Source organism: Theobroma cacao, chromosome 5 (assembly GCF_053813885.1).
Source record: "Theobroma cacao isolate CCN51 chromosome 5, ASM5381388v1, whole genome shotgun sequence".
In the NCBI taxonomy this organism is placed as follows: domain Eukaryota; kingdom Viridiplantae; phylum Streptophyta; class Magnoliopsida; order Malvales; family Malvaceae; genus Theobroma; species Theobroma cacao.
The window spans coordinates 35,537,750-35,560,114 of NC_142643.1; the positions used below are offsets into that span (position 1 = coordinate 35,537,750).

The window sequence follows — 22,365 nt, forward strand, 5'->3', positions numbered from 1 at the left end:
GATCGTTTGGTTTGATTTTTTTTCAACTTTTTTGCTTTTTAAAAACAGAAGTTAAGTCAAACTAGAATTTAAAAAAATTTTAAATTAAAAAAAAAGTAAAAGAAAAAGAGTTTCAAAAGCTTGTTTTTTTAGAACATGTCTCTTTTTTAAGAAAATTTTTCTTTTTATTTCAAAAATATCCTTATCTATTAAAAATAATATATTTTTAAAAAGTTATTTTAAATAAATAAAAAAATAAAATTAATTTTTTTCATTGTGAATAAAAGAATTTATGATTAATAAAAAGTTATTTATTACATACTCTTTATGGTAATTTTAATCAACATTAAAACTTATATAAATTATTTTATCAAGCAGCTTATTTATAAAAAAGAGTTTATAAAAATAAATTTATAAAATAGATTTAGAGCTTGTTTGGTCTAATTTTTTTTTAACTTAAAAGTTATTATGAAGCTCTTTTAAAAAATAATAGCTCTTAGAATTAAGCTAAAACTATTTGGTAAACGGTTTAACAAAATAAATTATATAAGCTCTAATTTCAATTAAAATTATCATAAAGGATATTCATGTCATCTTTAATCATTTAATAAGATATAACATAATGTTTTAAGTTTATATATAATATCATATGATAAAATAAAAAAATCAATAAAGAAATGAAGCAACTCACGAACTTGTATAATAGTAATAATATTAGATTTTTATTGATCTAACAAGTAATCGAACCATAATGTTTTAATTTTTTTAAAAAAAAAAGAGAAAATAATGGAATTATTATTAAAATCTTTTTTGGTGAAAAGAGAGAAAAATTTTGAATAAAATCTGAATGCAGTTTTAAATTTTAAATTTTTTTCTCTTAATCTTTGTAAAAACAAAAAAATTTCAGATTTTGATATTGTATTGTTGGGTCTTTTTACTTTTTTATTAGTTTTTGTAGAGAGAGGTAGAGAAGAGAGAGATCCCGATTTACGTTGAAGAATGATAATTTGTAGAGGGAAGGAGAGGAAAACAAGATTGATCGAGACAAAGGTATTTTTTGAAAAATTAATGTGTTTTTGAAAGAAGAGAAGAGAATGCCAATTTTTGGAGTTTTTTTAAGTTTTTTTTAAAATTTGTTTTTTTGAAAAAACTTTTTTTAAAAAATTTTTTAAAAATAATATTTGACTTAATATTTACTTTTAAGAGGTAAATAAATTGAAAAAAAATCAAATCACATAAACACTTAATTTTAAAAATTATTATTTTTTATAAAAATTTTATAATAATTTTTAAATTAAAAAAATCAAATCAAACATACTAATAATAAGGTAATAACGAAAGTTAAGTTTTTTTTATTAATAATCTTATATTCAGTGAATAAAAATTAATTTCATTAATGTAAAATGTAATGAATCAATGGATTTTATTACATTCTAAGAATTTATCGTAACTATTTTACTTTACAAATCAAGTAGCGCGAATAAAACTTTTAAAAAATATACAGATTTTAAAATTAATTTTTAATAATTTCGATTTTTCAAAAAAGTGAAGAAAGGTTGGTCTAGAGAGAATGGTTTAAGACTTTGAGGCCCATGTCATGACCCAAACTAGAATGGCTGTGCCAGGCCCCGTAAATAAATACCCTTAGAAAGAATGAAACAGCCCTGCTTCTCCCCTGTAGCGACACATTTCTTGGAACACGCTAGTTTTCTTTTCCACCAGCTCTTACAAGTAAAAATTTCATTCTTCCACCACCTACATGGTAATCAAAAGCTTCAAAATTTCCATCTAACTTGACTCAAATGGAGCGACAGGAAGAGCAAGAAGAACAGCTAATATGGAAATCAGAGGCAGAATCAATGGTTTCAGTCACAATCGGCCGAGCCATGAGCACTCTCCTCACCGCCCGTCCCAAAAAGCTCCACCACTCCATTTCTCGCCTCTCCCCCGACTTCTCCAACAAAACCTCGCTCGGTAACACTTAACATACTAAATTTACATTCCTATCCAATACAACTTGACACCTTTTTTTTTTTTTTTTATAAATGTTGAAATTTGCAGTTTCTCTGGATGAATGCCTCTGGTTTCTTCACAAGTACGTCAAAGATGCGGCTCAGAGAGACGAAACTTTGGATGCGGTTCTTGTTCCCATGATCGAACACGTAACAAAACAACTTTTCTTTATTTTTTTCTTAAAAATTTCTGTATTTTGGAATTTCCTTTTATTTCTTTTTATTTGTTTGTTACCTGTTTGGTTTGCTATTGCTATTTGCTTTTTGTTTACTTACAAAGAGGAGAGAAAAAAGAATTCATGTTTGAAATAATCATAAAATCATGCATTTTATTATTCACAAAATTTAATTTTTTGAATTTGATTATTTATTTATTTTTGCTTTTAGAAGTTGAAAGTGAGTAAGAAATGCACTAACTAAATGGGAGGTTTACTTGTTTGATTCCTTGTTGCCAGTCATTGAAGTACAAGGACTTGAAGCATGGCGGTCAACCTATGATACTTCTCAATTGGCTCTTCCAAGATGAGCTTCTTTTTCAAGCAGTTGCCATGAATCTTGCGAATATAATTGTGAGGAAAGATGATCGGTATATAGCTTTTGGTTGGTGTACTCTTGTTCGGGGACTCATGGAGTATGAAAGTAGTATGGATCAGTATTTGTTAAATGGTAAAAATACAAATTCTGTAGTCTATTGCTATTTAAGTTGTCTCTATTAAGTATCTGTTTTGAGTCTAGAATGTTTGTGTAGCTATGTTTTTGGAGTTTTAGTTAAATTCAGTGGACGGATGAAAAACTTGTGTTCTTTTTGCCTCTTGCTTTTACTATTAGCTTTTTGCTTTAGAAAGCAAAAAGCAAACAATGCATTTAGGTACGTACACAAATATTTTTGAAAAATAAAAAATAAAAATATAATATTTTAATAACAAGATGCATGGTTTTACTTTTACATGAAACAATTATGTTAGAATGGGTGTTACATTTTAGTCATTTGTTACATTTTTAATTAATTATGGTTTTTCTTTCTACCATTTGCTTTTGCTTTATAGCAATTTTTAAAGAAGCTAAAAGGAAGTAGCAAAGGTGATGAACAAACACAACCTTTTTTTTTTTTTTTGAAATGCAACAAGCACAACCTTATTTTCTCTATTTTTGTTTCATTAGAATTTATTTTTACTAAAAATATTTTTAATTTTACTGTTCTTTTAGCATATTTCTGCTGGGAAGTCTGTCTAGAATAATATTTAGTATAATTGACAATTGTGCTTTTACTCATTGAAAATTGATGGATTTCTTTTCTCCCCAAATAACTCAGGAATAAAGGAGAAATACAATGCTTTGTTGAAGATACTTTGCACTTGTATTCCACATCTATCGTATATTGTACGTAGGGGAAGGTATTATTCAATTTCATCTCTGTTGGCATTGATTAAATGCTCCTGATTTGATTAAATGGTTGTTAGTGGTTGCTTTTGTGCATATAATATGAATTAGTTTGCCTTTCATTAAGTTGTTGGTCTTTGAGCTTGAATTTGTTCTGATATGTTGGATGAGAAAATTAGGCATCTAAGTGTTAGCTGGTTGGCAATACTAATAGTAACCTTCTTCTTCTTATTCTTCTTCACATAAAAAACATATGTAAAACTTCATATTATGTTTGATAGATTTGTTTCATTATTGGCCATTTGTTTCTGCAGCTGTTTGCAGGATAAATTTGAACTACCTTCACGCCTTTCAGTGGCTGCTGCAGATTGTTTATTGGCTTTAACAGAAGGGTTGACAAAAAAGCCTGATATTCTTAGTAACAGGCCTAAATCATTAAGCTCCAGTGAATCAAACTGTCCTGTTACTTTAACAGCATCTGGCATTGATGAGAGGAAGGTGAAAGCTACACATAAATCTTCTGAAGTTTTAACCAGGGGCGTGGAGTTTTTGTTATGGGATCATCTAGAAGATCTGACTTATTTAGTGCAGAGACTTCTTGCAGTATGTGTTAGACACTGGCTATTTATTTTTTGGTCCAATGACTACTCATATCTATTTTTTGTTTTTTTATCTTTTCCTTCAACACAATTTTTGCTATTTTTTATTTAAATTTTTAGTATATGAGGGTAAAAATAAATGTTATACTTTCTCAAAAAGTCTCATTAGATTACCGGAGGTGAGTGTTCTGAATAAGCTGTTATTCACTATGTGTGTAGTTTCATGAATTTACTAATTTCTCAGTTGTAGAGCTGTTTTACCCTTTGGAAAGAAGAGCCTGGCCATAAGAGATTAGAGAAATGGAAAAGTTGCCTAGGAATAGTAATATATCCCACAAATTCATTATTTAAAGCAACTGGGGAATGCAAAAAATAGTAAGGGAATGTTTTCATCATAGAATATGCTAAAATGTTGAAAGAGCTAAGAATGAACTTTTCAGATACAGAACAAAAGAAGTCATTGACTTATAAACTGACAAATGAGGCTGTTAACAACCATCAGCAGGAAACCAAATGCTAACAAATTACCCAAGTGAAATTGAAGAATGATATCATGAACAGATTGATCTTCTTTTAAAAATTTGGTTTAGAATTGTGGGAGGAAATGAACTTGAATACATTAGTATATAGGTTGTAAAGTGTGTATTCAACATAGCTTTGCAGTTGAAGTTTAAAAATTCTAAGTAACAGTTCCGGTATCCTTACAACCTAGGGAGATTATTACTTTGACTTTGTGAAGGTGTAAGGCTTCCTTTACAATAGGTTAGGTGATCTGATAGGTATGTAGAAAGAAGAACTTACCTTATAATTCTGGTAAACTATTCCTCCTGTTTGATGACTCTTTGCTTTTGCTGCTTGTTACATATATACTAATTAATGTGGCTCTTTGTTAGCCCTTGAAACTGTCATTCCCAAGTTAGTTTCTAGACACTCTTGTTCGAAAGCGAGATAGGATCTTTTGAGATTTCTATTATACAGGACTTCTTTTTTCTGTTATTGTCTCTGGCAATGTTATTTTTCTGAGTTTTGTGCTTCCTGTGGTCAATTGGGATGTTGTTTTAGGTTCTTTAATTTCCTTCAACTTGAACTTCCCAACCTTCTGATGTATCTCATCTTGAACAATTGAAGCTCAAAGAACTGTTAGAGCCTCTAGTTAGTCTTCTTCTTGATATTCTTCATTTTTCCCCTGCTAGCATCCTGTTTGAATTCTTCTGGGGGAGTTGTCTTATCATTTATTTATAGAAGGAACATGACATAATTATCAAGTAGTTGACTAAATTGACCTTTTAGCTTTTCAATGTTTTCTTGAGTATCATTAGATTCTACTGGAAACTTTTAGTATTTGCCCCCAATTGTTTTATTAAAGGTTTTATTTGATAATTCAGCTAATTTTGATCACTGTATGTAAATTTCTTCTCTTATTCTGTTACGTTGTCTGATGAACCATTACTTGTATACTCCAAAAAACCAAAATAGGATGTTAATGCATTACTATGCACTACAGTGGAGTAGAAAAAGTCGTCCGTTACATGCTAAAGGATTGGAGCAGGTGCTTAAGTGGTTGCAGGAGATAAAAGTGCATTATGGTGGCCTTCAAGATGAGGCAGGTCCTATACCTTAATCATGCTTTTAAGCATATCTATGTCTAATTATGCCTAATGTTATATTCATCATGATTTGTTCATTTCCAACATGGAAGACAGGATCAAAGATACAAAAGACTGGAGCATTGCTACTCTCTTCATGTTGGAAGCATTATGGCATGCTATTGCACTTGGAAGATCACAAATTTACTAAGCATTACAAGGAAATGTTGGACCAGTACTTGTCAGGCATCCAGGTGAGATATATTAAATTTTGATAATTTTATGATATTTATGGTGATATGGCTTTATGCTTGTTGAATAAACCTATAATTGTTTTAATTTATATTTTGATGAGGTTTTTGTTCACATGATTTGAGTGAGATAATGAGGGTTACCTTGTAAAAAGTTAATTTCCGCTATAGGAGTGCTTGGAGTAGGCTCTCTAAATAATCTTTTAAAACACTTTTAGCACCCGGCTGACTTGGGTTTCCTATAGGTATAAAATCAAATTTTAGTTTGATCCACCTCTAGGAGGGTATCTTCAATCTTGATCACTTGTAGTACCATATGATGCGGAAGAACATGCCAACATATATTTAATCTTGGTAATGCCTTAGGAGGTGCCTCTAGTTTCTTGGTGTTGACAGCCCAAACATAGGATAAGAAACACATCCTATTTTTTATTGAGGAAGAGAAGTGACCTTTTAAAGATGCCTGTCTTTCTTTTAATCAAACAAGGAAAGAAAAAAAAAACCCTATGAAGAAAAAATCAGAAAATAAAGGAAGTTGGGATGTACAGTTTGTCAAGTCTTACCGAAGATTTTGTTGAGCTTGTCACTGTAGACAGATTTGTTGGTTCAATAAGGTAGAAAAGAGCTCAACAACTGGTAAAGCACTTGAAACTCTCTTTGACTTCTCCAAGTTCACTCCTTTTCCTCTCAACTTAATAATATTGTGAGGTGAGTGAGATACCTTATAAACATGTTAACGATTCTAGAATTCATCTTAGAGCAAGCAGTTTTTTCACATTCCCTTTCCCTTTTATCTCACTCCGCCATGTTGTAGTATATGTAAAAAGTGAGTTCTGTTGAGTAGTTATTTCTTGCAATGCTGATTTTTCCTTTCCCATCCCCCTCCCGTAGGTGCAAATGTGCATGTACATGTTTCCTAGGAGGACACATGGGGAGGGCTTACAGTTACAATTAGTGTTCAATGCTATTAGACACATTCAATTTGCTGTCTGTTGCTTTAGAAGCTTGAAACTATTTGAAAGAGTAATATTAAAGGAACACTTAATGTGAACATTTTTCAAAGATGCATGTTTGTTTTGATATCTGAATTCATGTTTAGTGTGATAAGAATTTCTAAAAAAAGACAACGTGGTTTTGATTAGAGCTGTTTAGTGTGTATGCTTATATTTGTTTGATAGCATAACATCTTGTCAGGTACTGTTTGTGGATCATGTTTTTGTAGCATTATGATATTGATTATTTGGTGTTAAGTCTGCTTTGGTTTGATAAATTTTGTTTAGCTGCTAATGCCATAAAGGGAATTAAAATGTAGTACTACACAAGCAACCATGATGAGAGGCATGCTGAGAGCAAGGATGATGGTATAGAAACCAGAAAGTTTTTCCTGAATTGCTTATGCCTTCTTCTGGGGCGTTTTGATGGGAAAAAATTTGAATGCATAGTGGCAGAATATGGAAAGCAGATGTCACATCTCCTTTTATCACAGGTAAGTATAGATGAGGTCTTGGACAAACATTGTTAGTTCAACATGAGTCCACATATGCCTATACTTGATGGTATGCTTTAGTCTGTTGCTATGAGAATCCTTTGGCAGCATACTTTCATTCAAGTTCTCCTTCCCTAGGTAGTGACAGGTAGTAGGTCTAATTCCTCAAAACAAGCTGTGTATGAACAAGCTTTTGCTGTCTGCAGGCAGATGTGGCAGATTTGCAGTCTGTTTGCTTTGTGCTAATTATTTTGAAAATGGTTGGTCATGAGGCTGTCCAAAATGGTTTATGTATTTGCAGCCTTCAGGCTACTGTTATTTTAGACTGGATGGGTCCAGCTGGCTATTGCTATGTCTATTGAACTTTTTTGGAAATGAGTTGACTGATTGTAATCAATCTTAGCATCCATAATACCCTGGATTTGAGTGCTAAGCATCCAATGTTGTTATCATTCTTTGTAACACAAAGTCTAGGTTATTGTTTGGGCATTGTGTCTTATTGTTGACATACTCACACTGTTTTTCTGTTCTTGGTGCATTTTGGCAAGCTTCACTGCAATGATGACGATGTAATCAATGGGGTTGTGAGTATATTCAAGGCTGTCATTTTTAAGCCAAAACATTCATCTGGAAGCAGTGTAACTGACACCAAGCAGATGGATGCTGTGGTACCGTTGCTGCTTCACCTTCTTGACGAGAGAGATGGCGCAGCTAGAGCCGTTGTTATGCTCATAGCAGAATACTGTTCCATGTAACATCTTTAATTTTTCATTCATTAGTTTTTGACTCATGAATAAATTTTCATGGCCTCTGCTTGGGGTTTAAACCTGACTTAGATTAATGGTCCACCAGAACTGCTGACGGTCACTGTCTTGAAGAAGTTCTTAAACGCCTTGCTTCTGGAAATGCTATTCAGAGAAGGAATGCGTTTGATGTTATATCAGAACTAATTCACATATTGACAGATGCAGCACATTTAGTTTCTCATTCTGCCTGGTATGATGTTGATTTAGATGCTATGATTTTGTGATTTCTTGAGTTGTCACTATTTAGTCTCTTAGTTGATCTTCTTCGTATTAATATTGCAGGCAAAATATAGCAAATAATTTACTTTTGTGCCTTGGAGATGAAGAAACTGCAATCTGGGAACAAACATCCAATTTGCTTCCTCTGATTGGTTAGTTTGACATTATTTAGTGATAAGTCTCAACACTATTTTGTGTGACTTCGATAATTTTAGCAAACCACATAATTGGATTTGCCTTCCTTGGCTACATTTCTTGAAAGGGTTAATTATACATTTGGTGTTCGAACCATAATCAAATGTTTGACTTGGTACCTAAAGTTTGCATATGTACATTGCTACTCAAACTTTGCTTCGGTTAACCAGATTGCACATTCCGTTAGCAGAAAGTCTGACATTTCCCCAACAGCCAATCCCACCCTATGACATGGTGATGGTTTGGCAATGACATGGCATTGCCACGCCACTCTTTTTGCTAACAGAATATGCAATCTAGAAACAGAAGCAAAGTTCAAGTACCACATTGCATGTTTTTAAACTTTAGGTAACAAATTGAACATTCGACTATAGTTTGAGTGCCCAATATGTAATTAACCCTTCTTGTAAACAAGAAATGCTGTGAAGACAACATGTTAGTACTAAATTGTTTTCTAATGCCATATTTATGTTCTACAACTAGTTTGAAATTGAGCTTTATGTAATTTCTTGTGGAATTTTTCTTGTGATTAATCAAATGCTTTAGTACTTTGACAAAAATCTTATTTTGTTCTTGCCTCTTGTATTTAAGAGTAATGATTTAATTACAGCTTTCTGCATAACTGAATTACTGCTTTCTGCAGACCCATCATTTGTGTTGCCTGCATTAGTTCGTCTTGTTTGCTCATCAGATGAAAAGATACAACCAGCAGCTGCTGAAGCCTTTGTTAGAGTGCTCAAGCATCATAATCAGAAACCTGAAGTTGTGTTCATGCTGCTTGACAGTCTTAGGTACCTTGCTTTTTCTTTAACTTTTTATTCTCACAATCCTTAAAATTAATCAGGAATATCAAGAAAACTATTCTTTCCTTCATGAATGTGTGTGTGTACACGTGCAAGAATCTGAGCATGCATATACATGCTTACTGGGAGTCTTGATTTTTATTGATCAAGAGGAAAGATAAACTGCACACACACTGGGAGTCTTCATAAACTGTAAATTCTACTTCTTAGTCGTGTTAAATTAAACAGTTGTTGCACCTGCTTCCAATTAATCTCTCATTTCCTTGCAGCAACCTAAGTCAGGGTCTAGCTGATGCAGAAACTGGAGCACATACAGCGGAAGGTGTGGCTCTTTCTATTTCTTTGCCATACCTTGATATTTTAATTTCTTTCTATTTTGTTGTTTCAGAAACAATGTGCTACTGCTGTGGTTTATGCATTGCCTTCACTCATTTAATTGCTGAAATTTAGTCATTAGGGATGCAGTATTTGATTAATACTTTAAAAGCCTGTAAGAGCTATGAAATCTAGTTGTCTAATCTTTGTGTGCATGTAAATTTTGTTGTATCTCTTTTCGAAATGGACTTTGCAATTTGATATGTGTTTTTATTTTCTGTTTGGGTTCTGAATACACAGGAATTTTTGAAATCTCATTTCAGTCATTTTTATCCTTGTTCTCTGCTTGCTTTTCCTTTTAATCTCCTCGTCGATTTATTAAGTTTCAACTATTCAAACTTCAGCATTTTATTTCTTCACAAGTTTCTTTAGTTTCTTTGGACTAGAATACTACCCTGGGTTGTTTATCATCTGTTTATACTTTTGTGGCAGGATCAAATTTAGACTGTGATAGGGTGCTCAGACTGATCCCGGAGTGGTCTAAAACTGTAAGAATTATAATTATAATGCTACTATCCATTAGATGTATATTTTGCCATGATATTTCCCTTTTTGTGATGCATTGAGATGCCATATATCTCTTAAGCACTGATACAGAGACTAGTTATGTGAAGTGCTACATTTTAGAGCTGTGCCACAGGTTTTCTCAAAAAATTATGATTTGAGTAATAACTTCATACATGGAAACATACATATATCCTATCAATTTTTATCTACAGAAACACACACATACATATAGGCATATACAGACATACAAACATACATATTTCTGATCATAGTGAATTCTTGTTTTCTGAATAAAAAAAATGGGAAAGAAAAGAGGTGAGAATAGAGCAAGGCAAAATGAACAGTCTGTTCTCCTAGGAACTTGGCTATACTTCGAGGGAAGAAAAATTTTAATTATTTGGACTGTTTGGTTGACTCACTCCTAGTCTCCCTCAAAATTGAATCTAATATCCACACATATTCTAAGCATTGAATGGGATAGGCTAAGACTTCTGCCTTATAACCTTTTATCTCTGACATATCCCATACAAATCACTATTTCTAATCTGAAGTATCTGTCGTATATATATCCAAGCATATTTGAGGCAGATTCTTTTCAATATGGTATCTAAAGGAGTTGAAGTGCGTGTGCACTGTGGCTGCATGGCATTTCCTGCACTAGGGGAAAATTTTTCTATGTGCATGTTATGTCTTTTAATCTTCTTTAGATCATTAACAGCCTAGTAGCAAGAAAATGTGTGTCTCTTTATCATCATTAGGTGTGCCTACTATTTTAATCTTGGTTTTTGCTAAGATTTTAGATTGTTTGTGCCTAATATTTAATTCCATTAATATTTTATTTTCTTTGTCGTTTTTGCCCTTTTTCTTCCTGACATAAAGACTTCTTGACTGCAACTTTAATTGAAATTGCTGAAACAATTTCCTGGCATATTTACTTCTCACAACATTTATAGCATTTGAATTATGGCCATGGAAGGAGAAGGGAATAGAGGGATGGCATAGTAGTATGATGTCCTAAAATTTGAGGTCCCTTTCTCTCACGCACGCACGCACATGCAGCAAGCATGTGTGTTTAGTGCACTCATATATGTAACCAAAGATGCTTGTGCATGATGATAGCCAAGGTGTTATTAGCACCCAATCAAACAAAGCTCAAATTTTGGACAATCAAGTTTAATACTTTTTGAATTCCAAAATAATTAATATGCCTTGCTGGTTTAAGAGAATATGGCCCTGGACTGGGCCTAGTGGAAAAAAAGGGTGTGTGTAGTTGAGCCAACTAGTTCGAAATCATGTTTGATTTGGGTTGGGTTGAGCTAGTTCAATTGTTGACTTGAATGTGGTGCGTCTACTATGTTATTCCTTCTGTTGGTTCTGTACTATCTGACAATGAAAACAATTGCCTGACCCATTAGCTCCTCTCCACATGCATGCTTATGATTTTCATCTGTTTCCTTGTATGCATGTCCATGAAATCAGATGGTTGGAGGTCCATTTTTGCCCCAGTTTTTGAATGTTTTAACTCTCTGGTTCTTCTGACATATTTTAGGTTCAAGACTGGAATATCTTGATTGGACCCCTGATTGACAACATGTTTGCAAAGCCATCAAATGCTACTATTGTCCGGTTTCTGAGTCACATAAATGAGCAGTTAGCAGAAGCCGCTGATGTAGTCCTTCATCGAGTTTTGTTGCAGATGAAAGGACAGAAAGAGTAAGCACATGATTGTCCAAATTATTTTCATAACAGCATGCATTTTTTCATAGCTTTCTAAAGGCTTGTTTAACTTCAAAAAGAATGAAGTATGTTGTGTAAGGATGATGGCATTGAAGCCATTGGCGATGACTATTCTTGAGGAGCTGGAATGTATAGTAGGAGAATAAGCAAGTAGTATGATAGGAAAAGCATGTGTAAGAAAAGGAACTGTTCCCATAAAGGAGGGGTAGGTTTGATCTCAGTCAGGGAAGGCATGGCAGGAATACAGTGGGCAGCTAGGAACTGTTAGGAAGGTGTGGAAAGATGTAGGGAATATTAACATTAAGGAAATGGGAAAGCTTTTAATTAATAGTAAGGTGTTCAATAGAAAAAATGAGAGTAAAAAGAATCATTGGGTGAGTGATAGAAGTAGATGTCCATATTGGTAATTGGTGACCTAACTAATGAGACTTCTTTATAATGTGTCTCAGCCAATCAAACAAAGAATACCTGATGGAACCACCATGACATAGAATGTGTGGGCACACGAAACTTAAGAATAACAAATCTTCTTAGCCAGTTTACCATTTTCAATGTATTGAATAACTGGTATCTAGTATTCGGTTATAGTCTGTTAAATTTTATCATTAGCTAAGTAGCATGAATACCTTTTCTTTTTTGAAAATAAGTAGCATGAACACCTTTTTTTTTTTTTTTTTAAAAATAAGCAGCATGAACACCTTAACAAAAAGGGCTGAGTCTGTATGGGATATGAACACTTAATCAACACTCCTGGACAAACTTTTTCACATACTTGAGATCTGTCGTTTGTTTGACCAATAATGATTGATTTTGCAATAACTTAACTGATGGTTTTATTATTACATTTCCTTTACTTTAAATGATTTTTACGGGAGAGAAAAGAGTCTAAGTACTTGCAAACTGCAGTTTTATTTTTTAGGAGATTGTGATTGTTTTTCTTATCAACTTAATTGTAATTTTTCACTCCTTATTTTCTTTTAATTATTGAAATAATTTCCAGAAGCCATGAGGCTAGTCTATTCTACTTGTCAATACAATGTTTCCTTTTATCCACTTGTGGGTCATTAAGGAGATTAGTTTATGTCTTGGATAAAATCCTGTTGCATGGAACACAACTTGCATGACAGCTGAAATGAACAATTCCATGGTTGATCACACTTTTTTCTCATATTGACTGCTCAAAATTTTCCCTGTAGCATGATTGATGAAGCTTCCTTCTCTAGATGGGAGACAAGAACCTGTACAAGTGATGACTCCATGAAAATGCAGCAATCTTTGTTTGAGCGACTTTGTCCATTACTCATAATTAGGCTGCTTCCGGTGAGAGTGTTTAATGATCTAAATTCCTCTGTCATGTATGGTCGACTTCATAATCAGGGTATTATGCATGGTATGATTTGTAATTGCTGTAAGCTCATCCTTTTTTCTCTTCCTATGACAATCCAAGTGTTTTATTCAACTTTTTTTTTATGGAATGAAGATCTGATTGGCTTAACTGCATTGTGATGTATTACTAAAATTAAACTCTATACATTCTATTTATTCACAAGAATGTGATATGTGGGTATAAAGTGGTAATTGCTTGAATTTTATACTCTTTTTTTTTTTTTTTTGAAGAAAAACAATCTGTATCTTATGCATATGTCTTTTGATTGTTCTATTTTTTACTCTATTGCAGAATATAGTGATGTCAGCAGCATTGATGACATAAGTATTGCTACTTTCCTCTTGAATAGGTTGGTCTTTGCAAATAAATATTATCAAAACTTCTGTTTTCTGATCTAAAATCTCATGATGTCTTATTACTTTCCCTGTTTCAGGGCATTTAGTAAGTTTGAATTTGAAGATGTACGAAAACTTGCTGCTGAGCTTTGTGGGCGCATTCATCCTGAAGTACACAGCATTTACTTTACTTAACTCTCTGTTATCACTTTATTTTTCCTTGACATATTCTGGGATTTTGCATATTTCCTTAATCTTCATATCGGAATTTTATCTTATTTGCCTTATGGTTCTTTAGGTTCTGCTTCCAATTGTTTGCTCGCAATTAGAACATGCTGCAGATTCTCAAGATATATTGAAGATTAAAGCTTGCCTGTTTTCAGTGTGTACATCCCTTGTGGTAAGCATCTTTTCCTCTTGGTACATATATGTTGCAAATATGGTGTATTGTAGAGTTTCTGTAGTCATCTTCTGCTATGAATCTAGGCTTATCTGTTCCATTCAAGCTGCTGTTTAATGTGAAGGTTTCTTCTTGTTTCTAGGTAAGAGGAAAGGAATCACTTGTGCATTCTTTTATTATTGAAATCCGGAGAACCATAGAAGTGATTCTGTTATGGCCTTCATCTGATGGTGATGAAGGTACTCAACCATGCAACTCATTAGTTCCCCCCCAAACCCACCCAAAGAAATGTCTACTAATCCTTCATTGTCTCAGTTTCCAAAGCCCAACATGGGTGCATTGATTGTCTGGCATTGATGATATGTGCTGAGTTGCAAGCTCCTGAGTTGTTTAAAGACCGCACCTCATTGAGGAGCAACATTGTTGGGAAGAAAGGCAATCCTGGTAGGTATTTTGTTCTTGTTATGAATATTTATGCTACATAATGCTGCAAATATCACCTCTTTGGTCAAATTGTAGGGGATGCTGCCTCGAGACCCTATATCCTTAGACATGTGATCCATCAATTAATAAATGATAAAAGTGAACTTAAACCTGTGTTGAAGTTGCGTGATGAAAACTGTGAAACTAAGGCACCAATTCCCCACTCCTTTCGTCTGTGCATGGCTAATGTTCTCATCAGTGCTTGTCAGAAGATATCTGATTATGGAAAAAACCTGCTTGCAAAGACTATTCTTCCATGTCTCATTGATTCAGTTGAGGTACTTCCTATCATTAAATTTGTTAGTATCATGTAGTTTGCAATTGTTTAAGCTTCAAAAACTGAGGCTGATCTTCTGATCACTTTTTATCTGGTTGTTTCTTCTACATGGAAATTATGTAGGTAATAATGCAGCCAGAGATTAGAGCTGCTTGCATCCAGGTTCTGTTCTCTGCTGTTTATCATCTGAAGTCTGCAGTCCTTCCTTATTCCTGTGATCTTCTCAAACTTTCTTTAAAATCCCTTGGAAAGGGATCAGAAATGGTATCATAACCTCACTATGGTCAATTCTTTTTAGATAGCTATTTCTGCGAATGTGACCTGTTTCATAACTAAATACCTTACCTTGAATTCTAGTCGGGTTCAAAACTAATTGATAGTCATCTCAGACTATGAAAGAGAAGATTGTTTTAGAAATTCAGTAATCTCATACTATGAAAGAGAACATTTCTCTGGAAATTCGATAATCTGCACTGGTTTATCCTGAGGAGACTGCTATTTGACTTGTACAGAACAATTTCAGCATGCTTTTTTTTTTATATGTAGATTTATTCCATTTTATTGAGTATCTTACTTTTAATATGTCACACTCAATGCATGTTAATGTTCTTGACTTGATTTGAAAGGGAAATTATTATGATAAATTAGAATGAAGCAAAAAAGACAAGTTAAGGTCACAGACCCCACGATACTCCATTTTAATCCCGCTCCCTACCCAGCTGTGTGTTTTTTCCTGACTTGTTGGAATGCATCATAGTTAATTTAAGATGGTGCTGATTGGCCACTTGTTGTTCATCAGGAAAGGATGGCTGGTGCAAAGCTGATGGCTTCTCTCATGGGCGGTGAAGATTCAATTTTGGAGAGTATAGCTGATGGATTAGTAGAAGCAAGATGTGCACTTTCAGACATTTCTTTAACTGATCCATCATCTGACATTCAACAAGTATGTAGAAAGTTGCTAGCATGCTTAACTTCTACATAGCCTCTTTATGAGTGTTTTGCCCGCTAGGAAAGAGAATAACATTACCAACTTCTTCATGAGCTACAGTAATACTCGGTTCAATGCTGCTGTACGTATGGTTATGGTGTATAGATTTTCAAAGTGTTTATGGGGCTCAGCTTTTATTGACCTTATGTTGAGTTCAATATTTTATCCTCGTCAAAATTTATTTGAATTTTTTAAATAATTTTAAATTTTTTTTTTCAAGCATTATATCTTATTTGTTTCCTTTAAAACTTTTTCATATATACTAAAAGAAAGATAACTTAAAAAAAAAATAGAATGAGATAGGGTTTAAAAATAAATGTTGAATGTGTATCACTTAGAAACTTTAATTAATTTTCTAAAAATAAATGGTTTGGTCCAACTCCAAAATGACAATGACACATCCCAATTTTCATATTGCCATTCTTTAATGGTGAAGAATGTTCAAAATCCCTAGTTCACTTCTTTGATATTTATAATTTTAAAAATAAAAGTTATGATAATACATGTGCTGACAATTAAGTAAGATGCTCACCAATTCTTTCATAATAATAATAATAATAATAATAATAATAATAATAATAACAATAATAACAAAACATTTCTTTTTTACCAAAAAGAAAAAGCAGAAGTTTGTCTAAGCAAGACTTAGAAAGAAGGCAATGTTGTTTGATTGAAAACAAAACATATTGCTTCCCATCACTGTAATAATTTATTCCCCATGTCACTATATTCTTGTATCTGGTTTAAGTGTACAACTGTATACATTAAATCTTAATTGCACGGTTTGTGAAATATATAGAAATAAATAAAATAGTTATTTTGTAAAAATATAATAAAGTAAAAATAGAATAAAATAATTATTATTTAACTTAATACGACGAATGAAATAAAGTAGGAATAGTTATTATAATTTATTACAATGTTTGGTTGGTAAAAATAACTTTGAAATAAAAAAGGAATAGATAATAAAATGATAAAAATATTTTTTATTATATATATTATTATTTATTTATTTTATTTTTTAAATATTAATATATTATTTATAATTTAAATGTTATTATGATTATTTGTTTTTATTTTATTTTATTTTTTAAATATTAATGCTTTGTAATTTATTCAAAATAGTAATATTTGATCATTTAAATATTAATATTTTATTTTATATTTTAATCATTGAAATTTTAAAATATTAATATTTTATTTATAATTTAAATATAATTATGATTAAAATAGTACTACTTTTAATTAATTTAAACTAAAAATATATTTTAATATATAATTGAAAACTTAAACTCTTTATTATAATAAGATTTATTTTCATCAAAAACAAAAATACTCTTTCTATAATTTAGTAAAATTTATACCAAAAGACAAAATTAAGTAAAATTTTTCTTTTTTAATCATTTAATTTTTATTTTTATTAAAACTTTAAAATTCTAATAATTTAATAATTTATTATTAAGTATTAGTATAATTTTTTATTTTTTATTTTTTCTTTATTTGTATATTTTATTTATATTTTCACTTAATAATTGTAAAACTAATATTTTTAAATTATTTAATATTTTATTTTTAATTTAAATATTATTATAATTTAAATATTAAAATATATTTTTTAATTTTTCATATAAAAAATTAATCTTATAAAATTAGGTTTATAATTTTTCAAAAAGACATATTAGTCTAATTTTGATTCTATTCTCTTAGATATAGAATAGTTAATACCATGAACGAGATGGTATTAACTATTTCAAAGTTAGGGAAATGGTTATTCTTTCTTCCATAAATATATCAAACATAAAGAGAAAATTTTTAAAAAATAGTAAACCATTCCTCCAGCTAAATATAACGTAAAACTTATCATTATCTTTGCCCATGACTTTCTATTTATCCAAACGAAAGTTCAAAAAGAAAAAAAAAATTAACATTTTTTAATGGCATAGCATATATAGTGATCAAGCTGTCTCATCTAATTGAATTTCTCAATGCTTTGACCCAATTTTCAATAACGGCCCAAATGCGTTTTTGTTTTCTGGAAGAAAAGCTTAGGCTTTAACCATGCAGGTCCCGGTCGATGGCTTCAATTGTCAAGTAAAATATTCAAAGGAGATTTTTTTTATTAAAATTAAATTTTGTTTTAAAGTTTTAAATAAGTAAATTTATATTTTTAATTTGATATATTAAAATATTTATTATAAAGTATAAAAATATTTAATTATTATAATTATTTTATATTTTTTAAATGATTAATATAAAATCAATAATCAAAATTTTAAATTCAAATACATTAACTATCACATAAAATAAAAATAATATAATTATATAATATAAACTCTAAATTAAAATAAAAAGTTTGCTAAAATTAGAATAATAATACTTAATTGTTAATGCTTATTACAAATCATAAATGAGGCTTATAGTTTTATAAAAATAATAGCATAACAAACTTCTTACATATTCTTTAAAGGGAATATTAAATTAAAGGAAAAAAGAGCAGATAAAAATAATAGCATAACAAACTTCTTACATATTCTTTAAAGGAAATATTAAATTAAAGGAAAAAAGAGTAGATGACAAAAAAAAAAATTCGACAGTGGATATTATAAATTGAAAAAAATGATTAACAAGTGATAAAAAATTGAGATTTATTAGACATATAATTAAAGAAGTAAAAAAATATGTCATTTTATTAATTATTTTTTATTTTTACATATTTTTAATAGGAAAGGAGATAATTAGTTTAGAATTAATAAAGATGTGGAAGTAACAAAAAATAAATATTTATTAGACATGAGTGAACAGGTAAATATTTTATTAATTATCTTTATTTTTATATATATTTTATATAATTGATTATATTATTATTATTATAAAAATATGAAACCTTTTCCAGTGTGGAGCGAAAGTCTTGGTTTCGGTGACCTTATCCAAAGGTCTAAACACTCATCAAACTTTTGTTTTGAGCGATGTTATATCTCATGAGCATATGTTTCATTTCAAAAATTTCAATATTAATTCAAATATTCTTACTTTTAAGCAAATGTATAGGATTCATCTCATAATATCATTGATGATTCTATTCAATAGTTTGAGCACCCTAATACTTTGCTAATGGTGAATTCATTATTATATTGTCATTTTCATCTTAATTTTGAAAGTCTTTCTGTTGAATTTTCCAACCTATCAATTTTGTTTCTGATCTAACTTTCCATGTTGAAAATATTGTTGAACATTTTGTTGATGAGCCTCATACCAGGGATATTGTGCCTATAATTTCTTCACAACCATTAACTACACATAGGAAAAGTACTAGAACTAGAAAATACCAAAATACTAAGAAGTTTATTATCTATCTACTCAAACAAATTTAGTAACCCATCATCCTATTCATAAATTTGTTTCTTCAACTCAATTGTCTAACAATCATAAAGCCAATTTTCAGAACCATATGGTAGTCAAGTATTTTCACTGGAGAGCAACGATGAAATATGAGATAAAGGCTTTAGAAAACAATGGGACTTGTTCCATAGTTCCTCTTCCTAGTGATGTTCAAACCATAGGCTGTAAATGGAATTATCAAGTGAAGAAGTTGAAAATTGATGGCAGTTTCAAGACATATAAAGCTAGACTTGACAATTTTGAACACGACACGAGAAGATACGGGTTAAACAGATTTTGAGTTTAATCTTAACGTATTTCGTGTCCAATCGTGTCTGACACGTTAAGACACGTTTTAGTATCGTAACGTGTCAGACACGACAAACACGTTTAAAACACGTTTAAACACGTTTGCTTAATTATGTTATCGTATTTAATCGTGTTATCGTGTTTATACGTGTATATGTGACACATTTATTAACTTATTAAAAATTAATAGTTAAAAATTATTTTAACTTTATATAAATAATTTTAAATAATTATTTTAATAAATTTTTTTAATTTTATAAAAAGTATAATGTAATTATACATGCTCAATCCTAATTTTTAATTTTCGATGATTATTTGATGTTATTATTATTTTTATTTTATTATAATTATTTTTATAATTAGTCATATGGCATTCGTGTAAAACCGATTGTTACGCTATGGATTGCTCCCTTATTAGATACCTCTCTTTAAGAAGAGTATACGCTTGGAGTAGTGGAGAAAGGAAAGTCAAAGGATAATGGAATCATTATATCAAACATGATTGAGGGATTCGCGTTAATCCTTTGCTTCTTTTGCGCGTCATAAGCCTAATCGACAGCCTATAACAGGGGTGGCTGTTCTTTCCCAATGCTTAATAACTATTACAGTATTTATTAAACATCAATTTCAAAATATTGGTTTCTCTATCTGATGCTCTTGTAATGTAGTAACAAAGTAAAACTCACCAAAAAAAAAAAAAAAAGGTAAAACCTTTAGAAAGCATGCTTAAGTTGGGTGCACCTTATTGGAAACAATAACATGCCCCATATTTACATTTATGAAGAATCAAAATGGTTGACTTTTTAGAGGACTTGCTCCTTTCATACCATATGAAATTTAAAAAACAGAATTGAATTATGATGAACATTAATTTCTGTTTTACATTGCGTCTTAATTGATAGTATATGAATGTGTTTTTTCTTTTGAAAAGCAATTGTGTAATATTGAGTATAAAATATTTAAAGAGGGTATTTGTGTAATATTGAGTTACATTCTTTTAAACTGTTAACTAACCGTGGTAATAATCAAAGGACTAAAAGACCTTGATAAATATAATCAACTCTAATTAATTGGCCCATAAGAGATCCACCCGTATATTGCTCGATTTACAGTTATCTTCATTTAGCGTGGATAACAGCAAATATACACAATCATTACATCTCAGCGAACAGGGTATGCCAACTTCCATAGTCTATGGGAGCTCTAACCGGTGCCCTCATGTTTTCCAGCAAACATCCTCTCTCTCTCATGGTTCTGGGACCATCCTTACCAAATTGCCTATGTTTGTAGTCAGCCATCACCAAAAAAGGCAATAGAAAAGTAATGCAAGCAGCCCATGATTGTTGAGGATCATCATCTGGAGGCAGTTTCAGAATTGTCCAGTCCACTGCTTCTGGGGCGTAATTGCCTGACAACGTAATTAGCACCCGATTCCCAAAAGCCCATTGAGCTTAGAAGAACAACCTCATAAAAATATAAGCTAAAATATTAGAAAAATGACATATAATCCCATATCCTATGACTTATGCCTAAATAAACTTTTTTTATTGACGGAAAGATGTCATGTTTATCATGTATCCTAATGACTATTAAGCTCAGGATCAATTAACATCTTTTATACACGTGAATACTAATGTGACTTTCTTACAACATCAAATTGCTCTGATGAGAAAATTTCTTTCTTAAGATATAATCATTCCACTCGATCAAGTTTATCACGTTAAAAAAATTGTATTATTTGTCACAATTGCAAAGGATATCATTTGATCATAAGGTTAATGGTTGTTAAGGCCACGCCATACTTTTTGTTTGATATAAGTTTGTTTGAGTATAATCATAAAATCAGAATTTATTTGAGTACAATAAAAAGATAAGAGTTTTTTTTTTAAATTTAAGATAGTTTAGGAACATATTTAGATTTTTAACAACATATATATTATGAGATAAGGTCCAAATTTACCACACTATTTAAAGTAATAGATCAATTTTTTTTGAAAGGCAGTAATAGATCATATTTAAAGAGTAAAGTTTTATCATTATACTTTTTAATTTAATTCAGAACTAATATTAAAATCGTATTGAAATATTTAATAAGTAAAATTTTATCATTATACTTTTAATTTAATTCTAAAATAATATAAAATCGTATCCATTTAAAATAAGCATTAAATTTTATTTATTGAAATAAGTGTTAAATAAAAACTTAAGGTTAATATAAAATTGTATCCGTTTAAAATAAGTAGGGTAGTTATAGATCATATTTATTGAGTAAAATTTTATCATTATACTTTTTTAATTTAATTCAAAAATAATATAAAATCCTATCCATTTAAAATAAGTATTAAATTTTATTTATTGAAATATTTAATGACTAAAATGTTATCATTATACCTTTTAATTTAATTCAAAAATAATATAAAATCGTATCCATTTAAAATAAGTACTAAATTTTATTTATTGAAATATTCAATGATATTTTATTAATTTAATTAAAAAATAATATAAAATCGTATCCATTTAAAATAAGTACTAAATTTTATTTATTGAAATATTTAATGACTAAAATGTTATCATTATACCTTTTAATTTAATTAAAAAATAATATAAAATCGTATCCATTTAAAATAAGTACTAAATTTTATTTATTGAAATATTCAATGATATTTTATTAATTTAATTAAAAAATAATATAAAATCGTATCCATTTAAAATAAGTACTAAATTTTATTTATTGAAATATTCAATGATATTTTATTAATTTAATTCAAAAATAATATAAAATCGTATCATTTTAAAATAAGTATTAAATTTTATTTAGTGTCAAATAAAAACTTGAGGTTGATATAATTTTGTTTTTGAAAGCTAGTAATAGG

At 30.3% G+C, this 22,365-nt stretch overlaps 1 protein-coding gene across 1 annotated transcript; it reads left to right on the plus strand.

Annotated features, from left to right (window-relative positions):
* The first annotated feature begins 1,649 nt into the window (after positions 1–1,649).
* On the plus strand, positions 1,650–16,024 carry LOC18598999 (ARM repeat superfamily protein). The gene is made up of 24 exons (XM_007028763.3): positions 1,650–1,953; positions 2,041–2,141; positions 2,447–2,657; positions 3,304–3,385; positions 3,686–3,974; positions 5,475–5,577; positions 5,674–5,810; positions 7,120–7,293; positions 7,842–8,044; positions 8,146–8,289; positions 8,382–8,470; positions 9,157–9,304; positions 9,586–9,638; positions 10,124–10,179; positions 11,748–11,911; positions 13,132–13,325; positions 13,614–13,671; positions 13,756–13,828; positions 13,956–14,057; positions 14,200–14,296; positions 14,373–14,501; positions 14,577–14,818; positions 14,941–15,081; positions 15,617–16,024. Exons 1-24 carry the CDS (start codon positions 1,782–1,784, stop codon positions 15,797–15,799), a joined length of 3,345 nt encoding a protein of 1,114 aa, XP_007028825.3. The 5' UTR covers positions 1,650–1,781; the 3' UTR covers positions 15,800–16,024.
* The last annotated feature ends 6,341 nt before the right edge of the window (positions 16,025–22,365 follow it).

Excerpts from the sequence above, each read along its gene's own strand:
- LOC18598999 (XM_007028763.3), top strand. The coding sequence starts at position 1,782 with ATGGAGCGACAGGAAGAGCAAGAAGAACAGCTAATATGGAAATCAGAG. Across the intron at positions 2,142-2,446 it reads TTGTTCCCATGATCGAACAC|TCATTGAAGTACAAGGACTT; the intron begins GTAACAAAACAA and ends CCTTGTTGCCAG. Across the intron at positions 9,639-10,123 it reads TGGAGCACATACAGCGGAAG|GATCAAATTTAGACTGTGAT; the intron begins GTGTGGCTCTTT and ends CTTTTGTGGCAG.